The sequence below is a fragment of the Oryzias melastigma genome, linkage group LG10, assembly GCF_002922805.2.
Source record: "Oryzias melastigma strain HK-1 linkage group LG10, ASM292280v2, whole genome shotgun sequence".
In the NCBI taxonomy this organism is placed as follows: Eukaryota; Metazoa; Chordata; class Actinopteri; order Beloniformes; family Adrianichthyidae; genus Oryzias; species Oryzias melastigma.
Window position 1 is genome coordinate 11,081,802 of NC_050521.1, and position 15,960 is coordinate 11,097,761.

General features: G+C 40.1%; 2 protein-coding genes across 3 annotated transcripts in view; both read right to left on the reverse strand.

Moving 5' to 3' along the window:
• Positions 1–303: 303 nt before the first annotated feature.
• Positions 304–12,129, reverse strand: efemp2a (EGF containing fibulin extracellular matrix protein 2a). Of its 2 annotated transcripts, XM_024282872.2 has the most exons (11): positions 11,971–12,129; positions 8,876–9,086; positions 7,029–7,077; positions 6,766–6,954; positions 6,253–6,375; positions 6,061–6,177; positions 4,359–4,478; positions 4,167–4,286; positions 3,928–4,054; positions 3,135–3,330; positions 304–1,143 (listed from the first exon to the last, which is right to left on the reverse strand). In XM_024282872.2, exons 2-11 carry the CDS (start codon positions 8,975–8,977, stop codon positions 970–972), a joined length of 1,317 nt encoding a protein of 438 aa, XP_024138640.1. In that variant the 5' UTR covers positions 8,978–9,086; positions 11,971–12,129; the 3' UTR covers positions 304–969. The 2 variants fall into 2 exon arrangements, with proteins under 2 accessions (XP_024138640.1, XP_024138641.1); XM_024282873.1 differs by lacking the exon at positions 11,971–12,129 and having other exon boundaries at positions 8,876–9,106.
• A 1,813-nt stretch (positions 12,130–13,942) lies between these two features.
• Positions 13,943–15,960, reverse strand: part of fibpa (fibroblast growth factor (acidic) intracellular binding protein a) — a 6,204-nt gene continuing 4,186 nt past the window's right edge. The window contains exons 7-11 of the mRNA XM_024283171.2: positions 15,189–15,297; positions 15,044–15,107; positions 14,871–14,957; positions 14,652–14,749; positions 13,943–14,182 (exon numbers count right to left, since the gene is read on the reverse strand). Of these exons, the coding sequence (XP_024138939.1) occupies positions 14,113–14,182; positions 14,652–14,749; positions 14,871–14,957; positions 15,044–15,107; positions 15,189–15,297 (428 nt within the window). The 3' untranslated portion in view covers positions 13,943–14,112. The remainder of the gene's footprint in view (positions 14,183–14,651; positions 14,750–14,870; positions 14,958–15,043; positions 15,108–15,188; positions 15,298–15,960) is intronic.

Here is a 15,960-nt window from a genome sequence, read left to right on the forward strand (position 1 = left end):
CAACCCACCACAGGGTGCAAAATTTGGATCATTGTTGTGAAAAATTGGTACACTACTGTGAAATTACTGGATATTTTCCGTAAATCCTATAAACTTCTTTTCATTTCTTAAATAACGCCATGTCCGTCTGCTATACTGATATATCTATCTGACATTGTTGATCTGAACAAAACAATCATTCATGAAGGATAATCTTGGAAATGATCAGGACGCTCAAACTTTTTCCCGCCAGTGTGAGTGTACGCCATGCATGGTAACTGCAAAACATTTAAAATTGGAAATTTTGAACACCAACACAAAGAGTTTAAGAGCCAAAAAAGTTTTATTTTGAAATCAACATCAAAAAGGAACAATCCTTGGCAGTGCGAACATGTTGGATGTTCATTTATAAAAATAACTTTAATGAAAAGGTACACTTTTGATTGTTTTTTAGAACACTTTCTGACACAGTGATGCCAGGAGGAAATGCAAACAACTGGAGGCTGAATGCAGAGCGTGAGCACTGAGGTCTGGTGTGAGTGGTTACTGAGTGAAGCGTCAACAGGAAAAACAATTAATTGGGATTGAAACTAATGAAAACAGATCAAAGTGTTGACTCAAAGCATTGATCTTTCACCTGAAGGCAGACAGGATGCCACACAGACTGCTATCACCTGAACAAAGGAAACTCCACTGAGCTCCTATTGACACTGCCAGGCAGGTGAGAAGGACAGAATTCACACTAGAAAAGACAGAAAAATGCTCTGAAAAACAAAAAAATTCAACTGTTCTTCATCTGTGTGACAGGAAAACATCAGGATAAAATGTACTTCATGAGTATATTTACACAAACTACGGACTGACAGAATTTTTTCTTTGGACGACTACGTATAAAAAAAGTTAATAATGTAACATCACAGTGATTGGTTGAACTGCATTGAGCAAATCAGCTTCTTTCACATCCGTTCCTTTTTTCTTTTTAATTTATTTTTAAAAAGCATACTGTCCGACATAGATAGAGAGTCTGAGGACGGAGCTGCTTTGGTGGTTGCCCTGGTAGTTGAGCAGGGGGTTAACCGAAACCATCTCCAGGTCCAGCGTGTATTCTCTGGGCCCTGACACGGAGCGGGCCAGAACCAGCATGGCGCTGAGGTTATTGATTTGCTGTAGAAAACAACACAAATGTTCCTGAACACACAGAAATGACAGGAGATAAAGCCGTTCCACACAAAACTGTCCATTCTAGCGAGTTCCTCTCAGTCATGAGGAAGACACGCAGAAGTGAAAACATTTGTCTGAATGTAAAGTCTTCTCTTTTGTTTCATTTGAGCTATTTTAACCTTTTATGCAATCAATTGTTCAGTGGATCTGTCTGTTTGTTTTTTGACTTTTAGGATCATTTTAACAAATTTTAAACATTTATCATTTTTTTGTGCCTTAACTAATTCATTGTGTTCACCACGTCTAACTTACCATGACATTTAGCTCTACCTTTTTCAGTAATTACAGGTTTTTCCACATTGTTTATCATTATTCAGCTTTTTGACGGTTTTTAACTTTATTGAATCGAATAGAACTTTATTTGACTTTAAAGTTTTTCTTTTACTTTACCATTTATTGTGATTTTCATAGAGATTTCCAATGATAATTAAAAATGACTAAAGCTGAAAATTTTTCATCAACTTTATCTTTTAGCATTTATTTAAATATTTTGTGGTTCCGTTTAGCTTTCATCAACAAATTTAGTATCTAACAGTTTGAGAACTAAATATCTCTATTTATTTTTTCCATTGGAATTATTAGGAAAAATTTAGACTTTTACCATTTAACATTTACTTTATCACTGTTAGTCCCTATTGATTTTTTTTTTAGCCCTAGCTGCCTTTACTTTTTTACACAAAGTGAACATTACTGAGCTAATTTTCAGCATTTACCTTGGCTGTTTTCTAAGAACAATATAACTTTGTTATTATTTAATTAATGTTTTAATTTTTTAAATATACAGTTTTATTCATTTTTATATTTGTGGTTAAATAGAAAAGTTTATTCTTTCTCCTTGACCAACAGAGCTTAGAAGTGAACTAAGATTTAATAAGTAATTTGTTGTTTTTCTTTTAGTGTTTGTCAAGAAAATACTGTTTAGACAATTTTAGGGTTCTACCAATCAACAAAAACTATTTTTATGTCAGTAGTTAAAAAACATCACTGTTAACTAGCATTATCTTTATTTTTTTTCAGGAAATGTATCTGAAATTAAAACAGAATTTGTTACATTCATTTTAAGTATTTTAAAGTCTTGCTCCAATATTTCCAGATTTTTAACTCTCTTTAAAAAAGAATCGTCCGCCTATGAAATACAGTCGTTTTAAGAAGATCTGTATGGCTTTCTAAATATTCTTGGTCTCACAAACATTCTAAAATCCTTTCCCTTTTAGTCTTTAAATAGAGGATCCATGCTTTTTGTCCAACTTTTTCTCTTTCCTGTCCTCTCTGGATGAGTATATTAGTCATTCAGACTCTGGTTCCGCTGTCTTTCTGTTTCTTTTTTCTACATTCATCTTAATTTACACTCAGATAAATATGTCTCCATGCCTGTTACCAAACAGATCAACGAAAATGCAGTTATAAGAGTGTAGTCTAATAAAAGAGGAAAAAAAATTAACACAATGTGTTTTTTTTGATTAATGAAGAAAATTGAAATAATTTTCTCTAATGATTACCACATATATAAGAGTTTCTTAGAGGTATTTTAATGGCTGAATTAATGTTGACAAATTTAAAGAGCTGATGGAAATGAGAAGGGAAGGAAATATCAGTCAAGTGCGGCCTATCATCTGTAAATTAGGGCAAACAAGCTTTGATAAAAAGAAAAAAAATTGAAAGTCAGAAAAACTGAAATATAAGTAACTGTAAAGCATCCTTCTCATGTGGATATTAAGTATTTTGTGACACTGATAAAGCTGCTCTTCCAACTATATTTTAATTAAAGCAGAAATTCCCAAATTTAGGGACAAAACTGCTGTTTCAAACTCACCAGTTGTACCTTTAATGTTTTTGTCACGTTTTTGTGTAAATTAAAACCCTGTGATTATTGTTCCTGTCAAAAGTTTCTCAACTAAACCATCTGAGGAGTCAGATCCCTCTAAAGCACTCACCCTGATGTAAAAGTCGCCGCTGTCGTCCCCGGAGCGGATGCGGAAAGTGTTGTAAGCCCCCACAGACACGCTGGTGGCCTGGATCTGGAAGATGTCGGAGGGGACCGTGCGCTCCGAGGTGATGCTCATGTAGCGGTGGACCACCGAGAAGGGCAGGTCACGGCAGACGGGGTTGATGATGGGACACACACAGCGGCTGCTCACACACAGACCGAAACCAGCCTTGATTAGAGCAACCATTGGGAGGTCATAGGATTAGCAATTCATACATCGGCCAGCAGAGGTTGCAGCTTCCCAGTCACAATGAAAATTGAGTTTTTTGGTGCTTTTAACGAGTTCTTGAGTAATTTTTCTGATGATGAAGGATATATAAAAAATGCTGTTAGAAAAAGATTGAACTTGTGATGTGAAACTACAATGGGGGGCTCACTAGCTCTCTGCTCCACACACTTGCAGACCAATAGATCCATACAAGTCTTTGCAACGCTTTTACAATAGATCAAAAGATTATTTAACCACCTTCATGTTTTTCTGACATGCTTTTCATGCCTCTGAATCATTAATGCTCAGAACCACCTGCTGCACTTTGCTCACAGCTGTAATAGTTCACTTTTTGCACTGCAACCCATGCAAAAAGAAACACAGGAGTGTTGGACTCGGACGTGGAAAAAGTAATGGAGGTAATTTTGTATTCAGCTTTGGGGCTGATTATACTCTGTGCTGATAGCCAGCGCATACTTCAGTAATGAGGAAAAGGTGTGTTTGGGTAAGACGACACGCCACCCTCACTCACTTGTCAGACACTTGAACGTAGGGTTCTTGGCAGCGGTCGTTGTCCACACACTGGTACCGCCCGTGGATGTTGACGCAGGTCTGCGTGTCAGTGCACTGGTGCTCACCTGATTCACATTCGTTTATATCTGCAGAGGAGACACAGTTTCAGGTTTGAGCAGGACCATGCATGCTGACTCAGAGCAGCATTCGTGACTCTTTCAGAGCACCAAGGGAGAAATGAAGGCAGACCAGCATTACCCTGGCAAGTCCTGGTGCCCTGCAGCTGGTACCCCTCTGGACACACGCAGGAGAACTTTCCAGGTTCGTTAACACACTGGAACTGGCACAAATAGCTGGAGAAGCTGCACTCGTCGATGTCTGATGGGACATACAGGCAGGTTTTATCAGCTGTAGGGAGAAGCGTGGAGCAGGAGGAAGGTAGATTTGTACCGTTACAAGTGAAGCCATCCTGGTCGAGCTCGTAACCCTGATCGCAGCGACACAGGAAAGTGCCGTATGTGTTGTAGCATCTCTGGGAGCAGGGGGCGCCCATCTCACACTCATTCACATCTGAAAGGAGGAAGACAGGAAGCTGAGCACAGCGGCATCACCATTCACATTAAAAAAATATATATATTATTACTGGAGATTTGTTTCATTTAATTCTGGTAGTTTTGTCTGCTTGTTTTTAAATGTTCTTTTTTTCTTTTAGGCAGTTTTAACCTTAAAAACACAGATTGTAATTAATGGCCTTTGATTCCTTAGGACTTTGTTTCTGTTGTTTCAGCTCAACACATGCTACACTAACATCTCCACAAAAGGGATTCAATAAATGTGAGTTTATCAGACATTTTTCCTCTTTCGGCAATACAACCTATAATATTGCTGAAAAAAGAAAAGCTCAATCAAAACTCAAGACAGATTAGGTTTTGTGGAGCTTTGGCCTCCTTTTATGTCTTCATCTTCTCACCTGAAAGCTCAAAACTTTAGTTAAAAATGCTTTTTTTATGTGAAGCATCTGTTTGACAGATATGAACTTTTAGTAAATTTTCTAATCAAGGAAAAAAAGTTCGTAAAACATCAAGCAAGAATTTTTTGAAAATGGAGAAAAATTCTGTTCAGATCATGAAAAAATTGCAGAATATAAAAGAAGAAATTCAAGTTAATTTAACAAATGTGTCACTAATATGAACACTAGGGGGCACTGTAGTAAGTGAAAAAGCATAGTAAAAAAATGATAATAAATATAAATGATTAATAAATCTGCTTGTTATTAATACCAGAGAAAAGCCATGGCTGAGATGTGTTTAATCTAGTGAGGAGAGAAGCAATTTTGCACAAGACCCATTAAACTTGTGAAAAGGATATCAAATCAAATCAATCTTTATTTATAGAGCACTTTTACAATGATTGTAGGTCAAAGTGCTTCACATTAAAAACATTTCTATATTTAAGAGCCAAGGAGCAAAACAAAAAATTATGTAATATATATATATATATTTTAAAAGTAATAGATTTTTTGGTTAAATTATTGTTTTTTAGACAGAAAAACACATTTGAGAAATATTTTATGTTTTTTGTGCTTCATGAAACTTAAGTTTTGGAACATATTTTTTGTACATGTTGATTCAATATTTCAAGGTAAAAACCGTAGAGGATTTTAATTTGGAATAATTTGGGTTTTTTGAAGAAAAACAGGGTTAAAATTTTCTCAATTCGAAAAATAGTTGTGAGCATGTTGTATAGGTGCAATACAAGAATATGATAGTAGCATGTATAAAGGTTATTATGTATGTGCTACCGTTACTATTATTACTGAATATTTATTAAGATGAACTTGACTCCTGATGAAGATGATGGTTAAATATGACTATGTTTATTATTATATTATCTGGAGAGTAAAATTATAGCTTTTTAGAGCCATGCCTTGATAAACTGAGCCTGCTTCTTTTCAAATACGTTTTTCATTGTTATTATTGTTGATCTAACTACTATCCTTATCTATAAGAAAAAAAAAGCTTTCAAATGTATTTTAACATGTTAAAACAGACAAAAATTAACTAAAATAAAATAAAGATAAGCTAGAATGAATGTGATCACATCACAGGAAGCTTGTTTAGCTTTTCCTAAAGCAAAGGGGTTATAATCTCACCGATGCAGGAGCGGTTGTTTCCCGCCAGCTGGAAGCCGGGCTCACACTGACAGGAGAAGGAACCGGGGACGTTCACGCAGCGATGCTGGCAGTACCTGTACCTGCACTCATCGATGTCTGGAAAGGGTCAGACAAAAGATGAACCTCAAACCTGCTCGGATATTAGCTTCAAACTTAAAGATGAAGACTGACCGATGCACTCCGTGCCAACCTTCCGGTAGCCTCTGGGGCACTGGCAGGTGAAGGAGCCCAGAGTGTTGATGCACTCCTGGCTGGGCTGGCAGTCGTGTTCATGTCGAGCACACTCGTCCACATCTGGGATTGTGGGTAAGGAGACATGTGAAATGTGGTTTAGAGGAAGAAACGGCTTCATTCAGCGTGACATGGTAACCACAATGTTCTCTTCACTTGCACCCAGCAGCTGAGAATACCATACTGAGTCATGTCTTGTGTTGCATTCAAGCTTCATGAGCACCTTGCTGCCTTCTAGCAGGTTCCTAAAAACACAGCAGCTGCCTCTGAGCGAAATCCTCCAGATTCCTGCCCTCCCTGACTGCCTTCAGAGGACTTGCGTTTGCCACAGCCACCTGTCCCTCACAAAATGCAGCCGCTGACCATAAAAAACAATCTATCACACACGAGCCAGCTTGATCCCTCGTCCTCAGACCACCTGTCCCACTACACGGCAGAGAGGCAGACACCCACCCACGCAGCTGTCTCCATGCGACTCGTAGCCCACAGGGCAGGGGTTAAAGGGCAACGTGGGAGTGATGGGGGACTCTGAAGCAGGGATGAACGACACCGAGCGAGGGAGGCACAGGTAACCCCCGTAGTGGTTGAAGCACTTCATTTCCCCTTTGCAGGCATCGGGAATGGTCTCACACTCGTTTATGTCTGAGGAGAGATTCAGAGGCTCAGCAAGAGGTGACGTTTGTTAACGACGAGTGATCGCAGAGGCTCAGCTTTACCTCTGCAGTGGTCAGTTTGAGGGTCCCAGTGATATCCATCAGAGCATTCCTACAGAAACCAATGGAGAGAGCGTGTGAGAAAATGATGGAAAGAAAGATGTCAGCAGTGTCTGTGAGCCAAGGTGTTGCATAATATATTCATAATTCATGACAAATCTCTATTAGTGGAACATGAAACAAGAAGCAGCGCAGCAGTAGAGAGGGGGACTTGTTTTCTCTGCGTGAGTGTTGAGCCAGCTGGATTCAAACCCTGCCCCTGTTAAAGGGCTTGGTGACATTTTACACATCAGCCCTGCTGCCAAATGTCGCTACAGAAACTCACATTTCAGGGCATTTGCTTAGAAAAGGAGGTCATTATCATTCAGGGGGAAAAATAAGCTACTGTGACCCTCATGGAAATAAAAAGTAAGGCCTGAAGGAACATGGTTTTGAAATCAAATTTAACCCCAGCAATGGCTACTTTAAAGTGGCGAGATGGAAACACTTATGTGGAACGCTGGCTACAGTTTCTGCACAAAAAAGAAAATGCTGATCGGTGCAATTCATGCAGAACTAATAGCATCCCAAACGTCTTAATCTATGAAGTAGATGAAGTTGCTGTTATAACACTTTACAAAACTATTTTATAAGTTCGGAATTTAAAGAAAAAGTGTATACATGTAGCAGCCAATTTGTTTGTTTTTTTTATCCTTTGATTTGGTTAGAGTTCTAAAAGAAACTCAGAGGGTAAATGCTCAGAACTTGTAAAGTCTAAAGCGGGGTGTCCAGATCCAGTCCTCGTGGGCGGCCTCCTGCTGGTTTTCCAGAAATCCTGCCTTATCTGCTGCTGGTTACCTGGATCAGGTGTATTTAGCTCAGGGGTGGGCAAACTTTTTGACTCGTGGACCTCAAAGAGTTCTAAAACTTGACAGACGGGCCGGATCAAATATCTGAAGTGCTTTGGTAAGCAACCTCATATGAGAAACAGCATGGAATCTGAACAAAAAAAAATTTTTTTGTGTTCAAAAACTGTGGTTTTAATCATATTTAAGTGCCAATTAGATGATGTCTTTCAGGGAAAAACACAATTAAAAGAACATTGTTGTGTTAGAATAATCGGAAAAATGACTGTCTGACTCAAAAACACACATGAATGTGAGAAAAGAAACAAATCTTCCAACACAACATGAATGAAAAATAACTTTCTAGTCGGTTTAATTATGGTGCACCAAATGAGGGGAGACACCAAAATTACAGAGAAATATAAAACATTAATTTGGATTATCAATATAATTTATTCCAGTGTGGCAGACCAGATTAAATGGTTTAAGGGGCCGCATATGACCCCCAGGCTGTGGTTTGCCCACCACAGCCCGCTTAGCCACTAAGGAGCATTCAATGTCCGGTGGGTTGGAAACCATGTAGGACACGGCCCTCGAGGGCTGATTTTGGACACCCCTCGTCCAGAGATTAGGATGATAGAATCACAGATTGCAGCTAATAAAAATGTCTCCCATAGCAGTGAACATGTTGAGAGAAACATAAAGTGCCTCACATGAGCTGCTAAACCTTCCTGGAGATCCGGCATTTAGAAACTTTGTTTGAACAACTGAAAGTTTCCTCCAAAATCCAAGCGTACTAATAATCAAGAAAAATGGTTTTACCAAGAATCTGTTTTAAAATGCTGTACCCTCGAACAGGCTTGCTTGAGTCTCAGAAACCCAGTGACGGCTGAGATCTCACCTGCGTTTCAACCTTTGAGGTTTGATCAGTAATGTGGTAGAACAAAAAAAGGAATTGAAAATGAACATAGTAGAGAAGGGAAGCTGGGAGGAGAGAATGAAAGAGGGAGAGCGGTCCATCCTTACCGTGTAGGTGTCAGTTTCTCTCTGCAACTGTGAAAGTACACTGCGGAGGAGCACTGACACACAAATGCACACACACACGTTTGACACACAAGCAGCCTGCATGCTAATACACTAAATGATGGGCAGTGGGGCCGGACTACAGCGAAAAAACACACAACTATGAGGCAGGAGGCGCAGGGTGAAGCTGAGATGCACAGTCGAGGAGTGGTATCTGCATCAGAAAGAGACAAGGGGGGGATAAGAAAACAACTTTCATTACTTCAAATACATAGTATGAACTGAATCAGACTGGAAACTTTTGGTGTTTTCTTCTGTAAAGGAAACATCGAGCATTTTCATAAGAGGTGAATGAGCACACAGACGGCCAGCCTCGAGGATTTTCAGCCAAACAGAGCTCCTCTAGTTCACCAAGAATAAATAGAATGAACGAGTCTGCCAAGTCAAAACACAAACACCGTGACAACTTTAGACTGAAAATAGAGTCAACATCAGAGAAATATTTTTATATTAGCTGCTCACAAAAAGCCCTCTGTGTCCATGTGTTGGCAGTCAGTGGGGAGGCTGCAGAGCTGCAGATCCTGCATGTTTCACAGCAGCATCTCCTGCTTGAATATGTTCCTCCTTTTGCTACATTTGCTCGAGTTTGTCCAAGTTACTATTTTTAGGGAGTTTTGGAGTTAGAATTTACTGGAGTTTTATGTGCAAAAGGAGGTCAGTAAAAATATTTTAGAATACTGCACAAATGCAGTTTTTTTTTCTTTTGCGGTTGTGTTTCTCATAAGGCCTGCTCAGGTCATAGGGGTGTAATGCATGAGTTCATGAGAGGTCCCATTGTCAGGCAGCTGCATTGTGACCTCTCACCAAAAAGAGCAGCTGAATTCATGAGGAAGAAAGTCCCTTTTAAATGAAATCAGAGGATCATTTAGCAGGTTTGGTAAAAACTTCTCAACCCTGATAAAGAAAAGAGCTGTATTTACATTTTTTCCATTTGTTTAGCGATCAGATGGACTGAATCTCTTTTACAGCATTTCCCAGCAAACGCTTTTGAGTGTTTAAACTCCCTCTATCCTAGTAGAGCAAAGAGGTAGAAAAAACAGGCTGTTTCAAACCCTCCTGCACAAAAGCATTACAGGAAAGTTATAATCACAGCCTGTCTGCATGCACAGCCTCCAGCTCTGATATAAACTTCAGTGGCCACGTTTGCAGGAACAGCTTATTGTTGTATTTGTGGTTTAAACAAACAGAAGGCAGTGGAGTGACTCGGACACCCTCAAATTCTACTTGGATGACATCACGGGCCATTTGTGACCCTTGCAGCACAAAACCTCAACACGCTGTTAGCGTAGACGGTAAACATACCATCACGCAACCACAGTACGTGACCTCTCATGGTTCGGCCTTCTTCCACCGACAGCCAGCAGGAATGCATCCTGAAACCACCCCAAAAAACAAACTGACCATCGTTCAGGGGTCGAGCAGCGAGGATACATGGGTGTTGCCCTTCTGCGACTGTACATCAAATGGTGGTGGACCGTGGAATGCCCACGAAAAGGATGTGGGCGCCTCAAGTCAGCTGGGATGCCCCGCTAACTGCCATGGTTCCCAGAGTGTAGAGTTCTGGGAAACCCCCCATGGTTCAAATAACAGGACATCTGGAGCCAAACCTTCAGCCACTGCTCCCCTAAACTCTCATGTCTCCACAGGATGCGTAGGAGGATGTCAGAGGATGTGGCTCTGACCCAGAGCTTCGTTATTTGACTGTGACCACAGAAAACGTATTGATTAGGCAGTTAGATCAAATTTTTTTTTATAATTTATTGAACTAAATTTTACTTTTATTTGTGAAATTATAATCAAGATGCAAAAAGAAAGTTTCTTCTTAAATATAGCAGAAAAATGGACAATGGATCAATTAGGAAATCCTCTTTTTTGTGCTTATTTTAAGTGTTAACACTTAATTCAACATACTTCCAGCAGATTCTGAGGGACGGAATTTGCTGGAATGACGTTGATCATGTCAACAATTGAAAAGTTACAATATGTTAAAGACTTGTGTTTAAGGATCACCGGTGACACCTCAGGCGTTAAAGGGTTAACACCATTTATCTACATTGCTCATTATTCATGCAGATGTTTGGGTTTTTTTATCGAGTGATCAAACAAATATTAATTAATAAAATGTTAATGCAAATATCATTTCTAAAAAACGTTTTTAAAACTCAGAGCTGCGTCCCATTGACCCATTTTCAGATTCATACTGTTAGTCCAACTTAACAAAATGTCAGACGGCTTATAAAAGTCACCATATGCACAGGCCCTAAGAAACCCCACAGCACGATCCCACGCACACACTTGGGTGTCCAAGATGGGCAGTTTACACTCAGCTGTGCTTGGGGGAACCCAGGAACCTCCTGCTGTTAGTAAATGAGTCTAGAGATCTACACCCAGGGGTTTCTGCCTCTTTAGCACATCCTCGGTGATGATGGATGCAGTTTCACCAAACGCTGTGGAGTTTGTCAGTGATCTCAGCGGTGATGCTGCTCCATCTCTGCAAAGCAGAGGCCTGACAGATGGGTGTTTGCAGACAATGTGACACATGAAGAAGTGCCACACTCGCAGGAGCACAACTCCTTCCTAAATTACCATCTGATTTATGGCGGTAAGGCAGCGCTGTCTTCTGAGGGTGTGACACCTGTTTGTGTTTCAGAACCATGAGCGAGGATTTAAGTGACTACATTGAGGACTGTGACACTGACTTTGTTCAAAAATGAGGAGGTGGAGGAATTTTACAAAATACAGCCCCACAAAATGAGTCCTGTGAGTCACTGCTTCTCTTCCTGTCTAACCCCCTATTACAGCCAGAGCCAGGAAGCAAACTGCAGCCACGTTATCTTGGCTCCTGAGAGGAGTGCAGCCGGGGGAGTGGAGCAGACAGCAGGGCACAGCTGTGACGTGTAAGGCCTGAACCAGAGAGGTGGCGAGGAGGTTCATCTCAGCTCCACTCATTTCACACAAAACTCCTGCAAACTTTACAATCTATGTTCAATCTCTACGTTTGACACCCAAAATGAAGAAGAAAAAACTTGGAGACTCACTGAAGCCCGGTCCGCTGAGTCTGTGAGTGTGCGTCAGACCTGTGTGTCCGTCTGTGCTCGTCCAGGATGAGTTGGCGCTCCAGAGTGGTCCTTTAAACTCCTGCCTGTGTGACCCTATGAGGGAGCGGCGAGACCGACAGCTGGAGCAGATGAACACATGCAAAGGGAGGGAAAGAGGAGACGAGGGAGGGAGGAGAGAGGGACAGCCCATTCTTACCCCCCCTCTGGCCCCCTGCACTGCCATCCTCCACTCTCCAAACCCCCTCTCCCTGACCCCCCAGGATGCAAATTCCTGGTCTGTCAGCCAAATACCAAATCTGTCCAAATCACAGGGACCAAACACACACACATGTGTGCGTCCATCTCTTTTTCCCAGTAACCCCCCCTCGTCCTCCTCTTACTGGTCCCACAACACACCTGGTTTCATTTAAACTAAACCCCCGCAAAAGCCCCAAGCTCTCCCACCCCTTTCCCACGTACCCCCCATTTATCTATACTTACCTCCCCCATCTTTTCCCTTTCCCCCCCATAAAGCAACCAAAGCTCTTGCTCTGGTCCAATCTGACACGGATATTTATAGCTGGGGAGAGCAAAGTTAATGGAATGTGGACAAAAAATTATAGAGTGGAGGAGAGTGGCTGTGGGGAGACTGACTTGGAAAATTTCTCAGCTCGTTTCATAGAATAAACTGTTGGTGCTGAGATAATACGCTAAACGAAACGGCCGTCGACTTTCCGCTTTAGCGTTTGTGTAATTCTCGTGTTTTGTTTTCTTGCAAAATTTGCCATTTATGACGCGAACCGGTGGAGATGTTGCCTAAAGGAAAGGAGCGCTTACTCCAAACTCATTGGAGCTAAAGGTCAAAGTATGAGGTCATTCCTCATGAAGCTTTAAAGAATAAAAAAATTGTCATCTGGCTTCTCTTTTAGCCTTTCTAAGGTTTACAGCCAAATATTAAAGAGCAATAAACTCTTGCATCAATATTATTTATTAATCTATCATTTTTAAAGAGCGGTCTTTGCTTGAGCCTGTATATCTGCTACAGCAGCAGATATGACAGCTGTCAATACGGGGGATGTTGTAAAAATCACAGTAACACCCCTCCTGGTTGGACCAACTGTGCTTCTTCTGATTGGTTGGCTATTGCCACACACAAACATCCCACACACTGGATGGAGTCTACACTCATCCCAAAAGCAATGTGGTGAATATTATTCAGGATTATAGACAGCCTAAGTGAATGCTGGGTTTGCCTTGAAGAAACTGTCATAATTGCTTTTGCGTGATTTGCATCTCCTGTTTTTGTCACATGAGACCTTAAATCCAGCTTTAGGGTCATTTCGAGAGGAAGATAACACTTAAAGTCCACTTCAGTCATCTTTTGATCTATTGCAAAAGCGTTCCCAGTGCTCTTTTAGTGATGATTATACCATTTTTACATTAAATCAAAAATCCTGTGTCAATTTCTAGAACAATTGCCTCTTGAGTTGTGGACTGTTGGTATAAAGTGAGCCTACCAAACTTCCCATCATCCAGCTGTTAACTCTCTCTCACATTAGCTTACAGCCCCTCACAACCCTAACCTAACATTAGCAGTGCACAAAAATGACGAGGGTTATTGGAGCGATCCAGCCATACAGTTTTGAGCCCGATTCCAGCTTAGAAGGGGAAAATAAAGACGTACACAGATCCATTTGTCTCCAAGTAGATGCATCAGAAGAATGGAACAGAGCAGCAGGCTTGAAGGCTGTCGTTGTAGCTTTATGTCACACCTGCAAATGTTTATTGTCTGCTCCTGATTCACAATGTTTGGATAAATAAGTACTCAGAAATGCAATTTTTAGCTAAATTTCCTTTATATATGTCCTCCATCATAAGAAAAATGCTACAAAAACATTGTTTTCATCTTTATAGATGCACATAAAACACAAAAATGTATTGGATGGATATATAAAAGATGAAAAAAAAACACTGTAAAGATATTTGTTTTATTTGTATAAAATTCAATTTACAGATGCAATAAGGACTGATTAAAATAAACTTTAATAAAATGTGATCAGAACATGGAATAAGAGAACACAGCTAAAGGAGGAGAACAACCTCTGGGGTGGAGGAGCAGGAGCAGGCCGTGGTGGAAGCAGCTCAGTCGTGATACATTTTAAAGATGCAGCTTTTGATGACTCCCATATATCTGTCCCACACAACCTGATGTCTGGGGGTAAAAAAACAGAGAGGCAAGATATTTAAAAAACAAAAAAAGTTGAATAAAAAGAGTGACGCACAGCAAGCCTCATGACTAACTGTAATTGTGAAATCTGGGTTAACGGAGTAAATGAGGCAATCTCCGTCCCCTCAGTACATTCAAGGGGGGTCAATGCTTCTCTTTATAAATATCTCTTTGTTAAGCTTGTTCTGGTGCGGGGCTGTCCAAACCCTTAACAACATTCCTGAAAGTTAGCACGAAAGAAAAGGTAACTACAGTTTAAGAAATCCTGGGTGTGACAGGGAGACCCCCTCTGGTAGAAAAGAGATGTCTGTTTTAAAGAGAAAATGCTGCGTAAATATCCTCACCAGGTTGTTTTTATCTCCCCAAAGACAGCCAAGCTTTGGGAAAGCTAAAGAAGATAACCCTGGCAGGACGGATTAAAGCAAATAAATAAATAAAACTAACAGTGACTCACTTGAAGGTGTCGAGAATGTGCGCAGAGTTGGTGTAGTGTGTGAGATAGAGTTTCATGTCTGCAGCCGTCCAGCGGTCTGAACGACAAGGTTCAATAAACTGCAAAATGAAAGGAGAGAAAGTTTTCAGGGCACTGCCTCACAAGGAAATCTGGCAAAAACCAACAAGAAGCTATTTTTATTCTTTACTGCCTCAGATTAAAACCTAAAAAAGCACTGACCTTTTCCACAAGATCGATAAAGAAATCTCTGACGTCTTTGGTGTTGGTTAATTTTGTAGCAATATTGACGAGGCCTCTGGAAAGATTCTGCGAGAGATGAAGATCTCTTAGTCTAAACACAATTATCAGATTACACTGAGGATGTGCGAGCTAGAGGCTGTAATGTCTCTCACCTTGAAATTAGCCTCCATCTCATTAAAAGCTTTTGTTTTCCCTCTGAGAGCAGTGCAGACCAAACTAGGCAGAGCAGGGCAGATCGAAAATTCAGAAAGATGAACAGGACGGGCGATTTTCCCGGCCAAACACGAGCGCTTTTACCTTTTGTGTTGATCCAACAGGTCTTTGTCAGTAATTAAAACCTTCAGCTCCTTTAGTTCTTGTAGAAACTCTTTATCAAGATCCACATCCATGTCTTCCACCATGTTATCTAAATAAAGTCAGACAGGTCAATAGATTTCATTTCTTTCTGATCCCATAAAACCTTTTTATGTTTTTTAAGCTTTTTATAAGGTTGTGTATCTTTCCTTCTCACACGATTCAATACGCATCTCCATACATGCTCAACTAATCCATACATAAAGAATTCAACTAACTTTTTGACAATACAGTCCGATCCTTTTACCAAAGTGCAAAAATCTAGATATTTCTTAGAGAAACCGCAGTTTGCCAGAAATTGATTATTTACATCTTGATTGATTTTATATCTTTTAACCAACGTAATCTTGTTCATATCTGTGGTTTTCAAACAACACTGCAGTTGCCCGATTGGTTTTTCAATACGTATCTAATATCTTGTACATTCACACTTTTTTATAATCTCTCCACAAAGACAATAACTGACTTGTGATGTTTAAGTCACATTTCATTTTTTATGCTGATGACCAGAAAAACTTGAAGGACCTCTTGTGGTCAGAGCGCCTCATTAACTTCATTACCAACAATCCATAGAAACAGCAAGAAGATTTTTCTGTTTTTTCTTTTAAAAAACAAGAAAGAAAATGAACAACAAAATTCAATTTGAGGATGTTATTTAACCTTTTGAAGCCTGAATTTATTTTCAACAATCAAAAAAACTATTTCAATTACGTTT

Coding starts and splice junctions, on each gene's coding strand:
- efemp2a (XM_024282872.2), bottom strand. CDS start 8,977: ATGCAGGCTGCTTGTGTGTCAAACGTGTGTGTGTGCATTTGTGTGTCA. Junction 4,287..4,358: donor GGATGGCTTCACTTGTAACG/GTACAAATCTAC, acceptor ATGTCCCATCAG/ACATCGACGAGTGCAGCTTC. Junction 1,144..3,134: donor GCGGCGACTTTTACATCAGG/GTGAGTGCTTTA, acceptor TGTTTTCTACAG/CAAATCAATAACCTCAGCGC.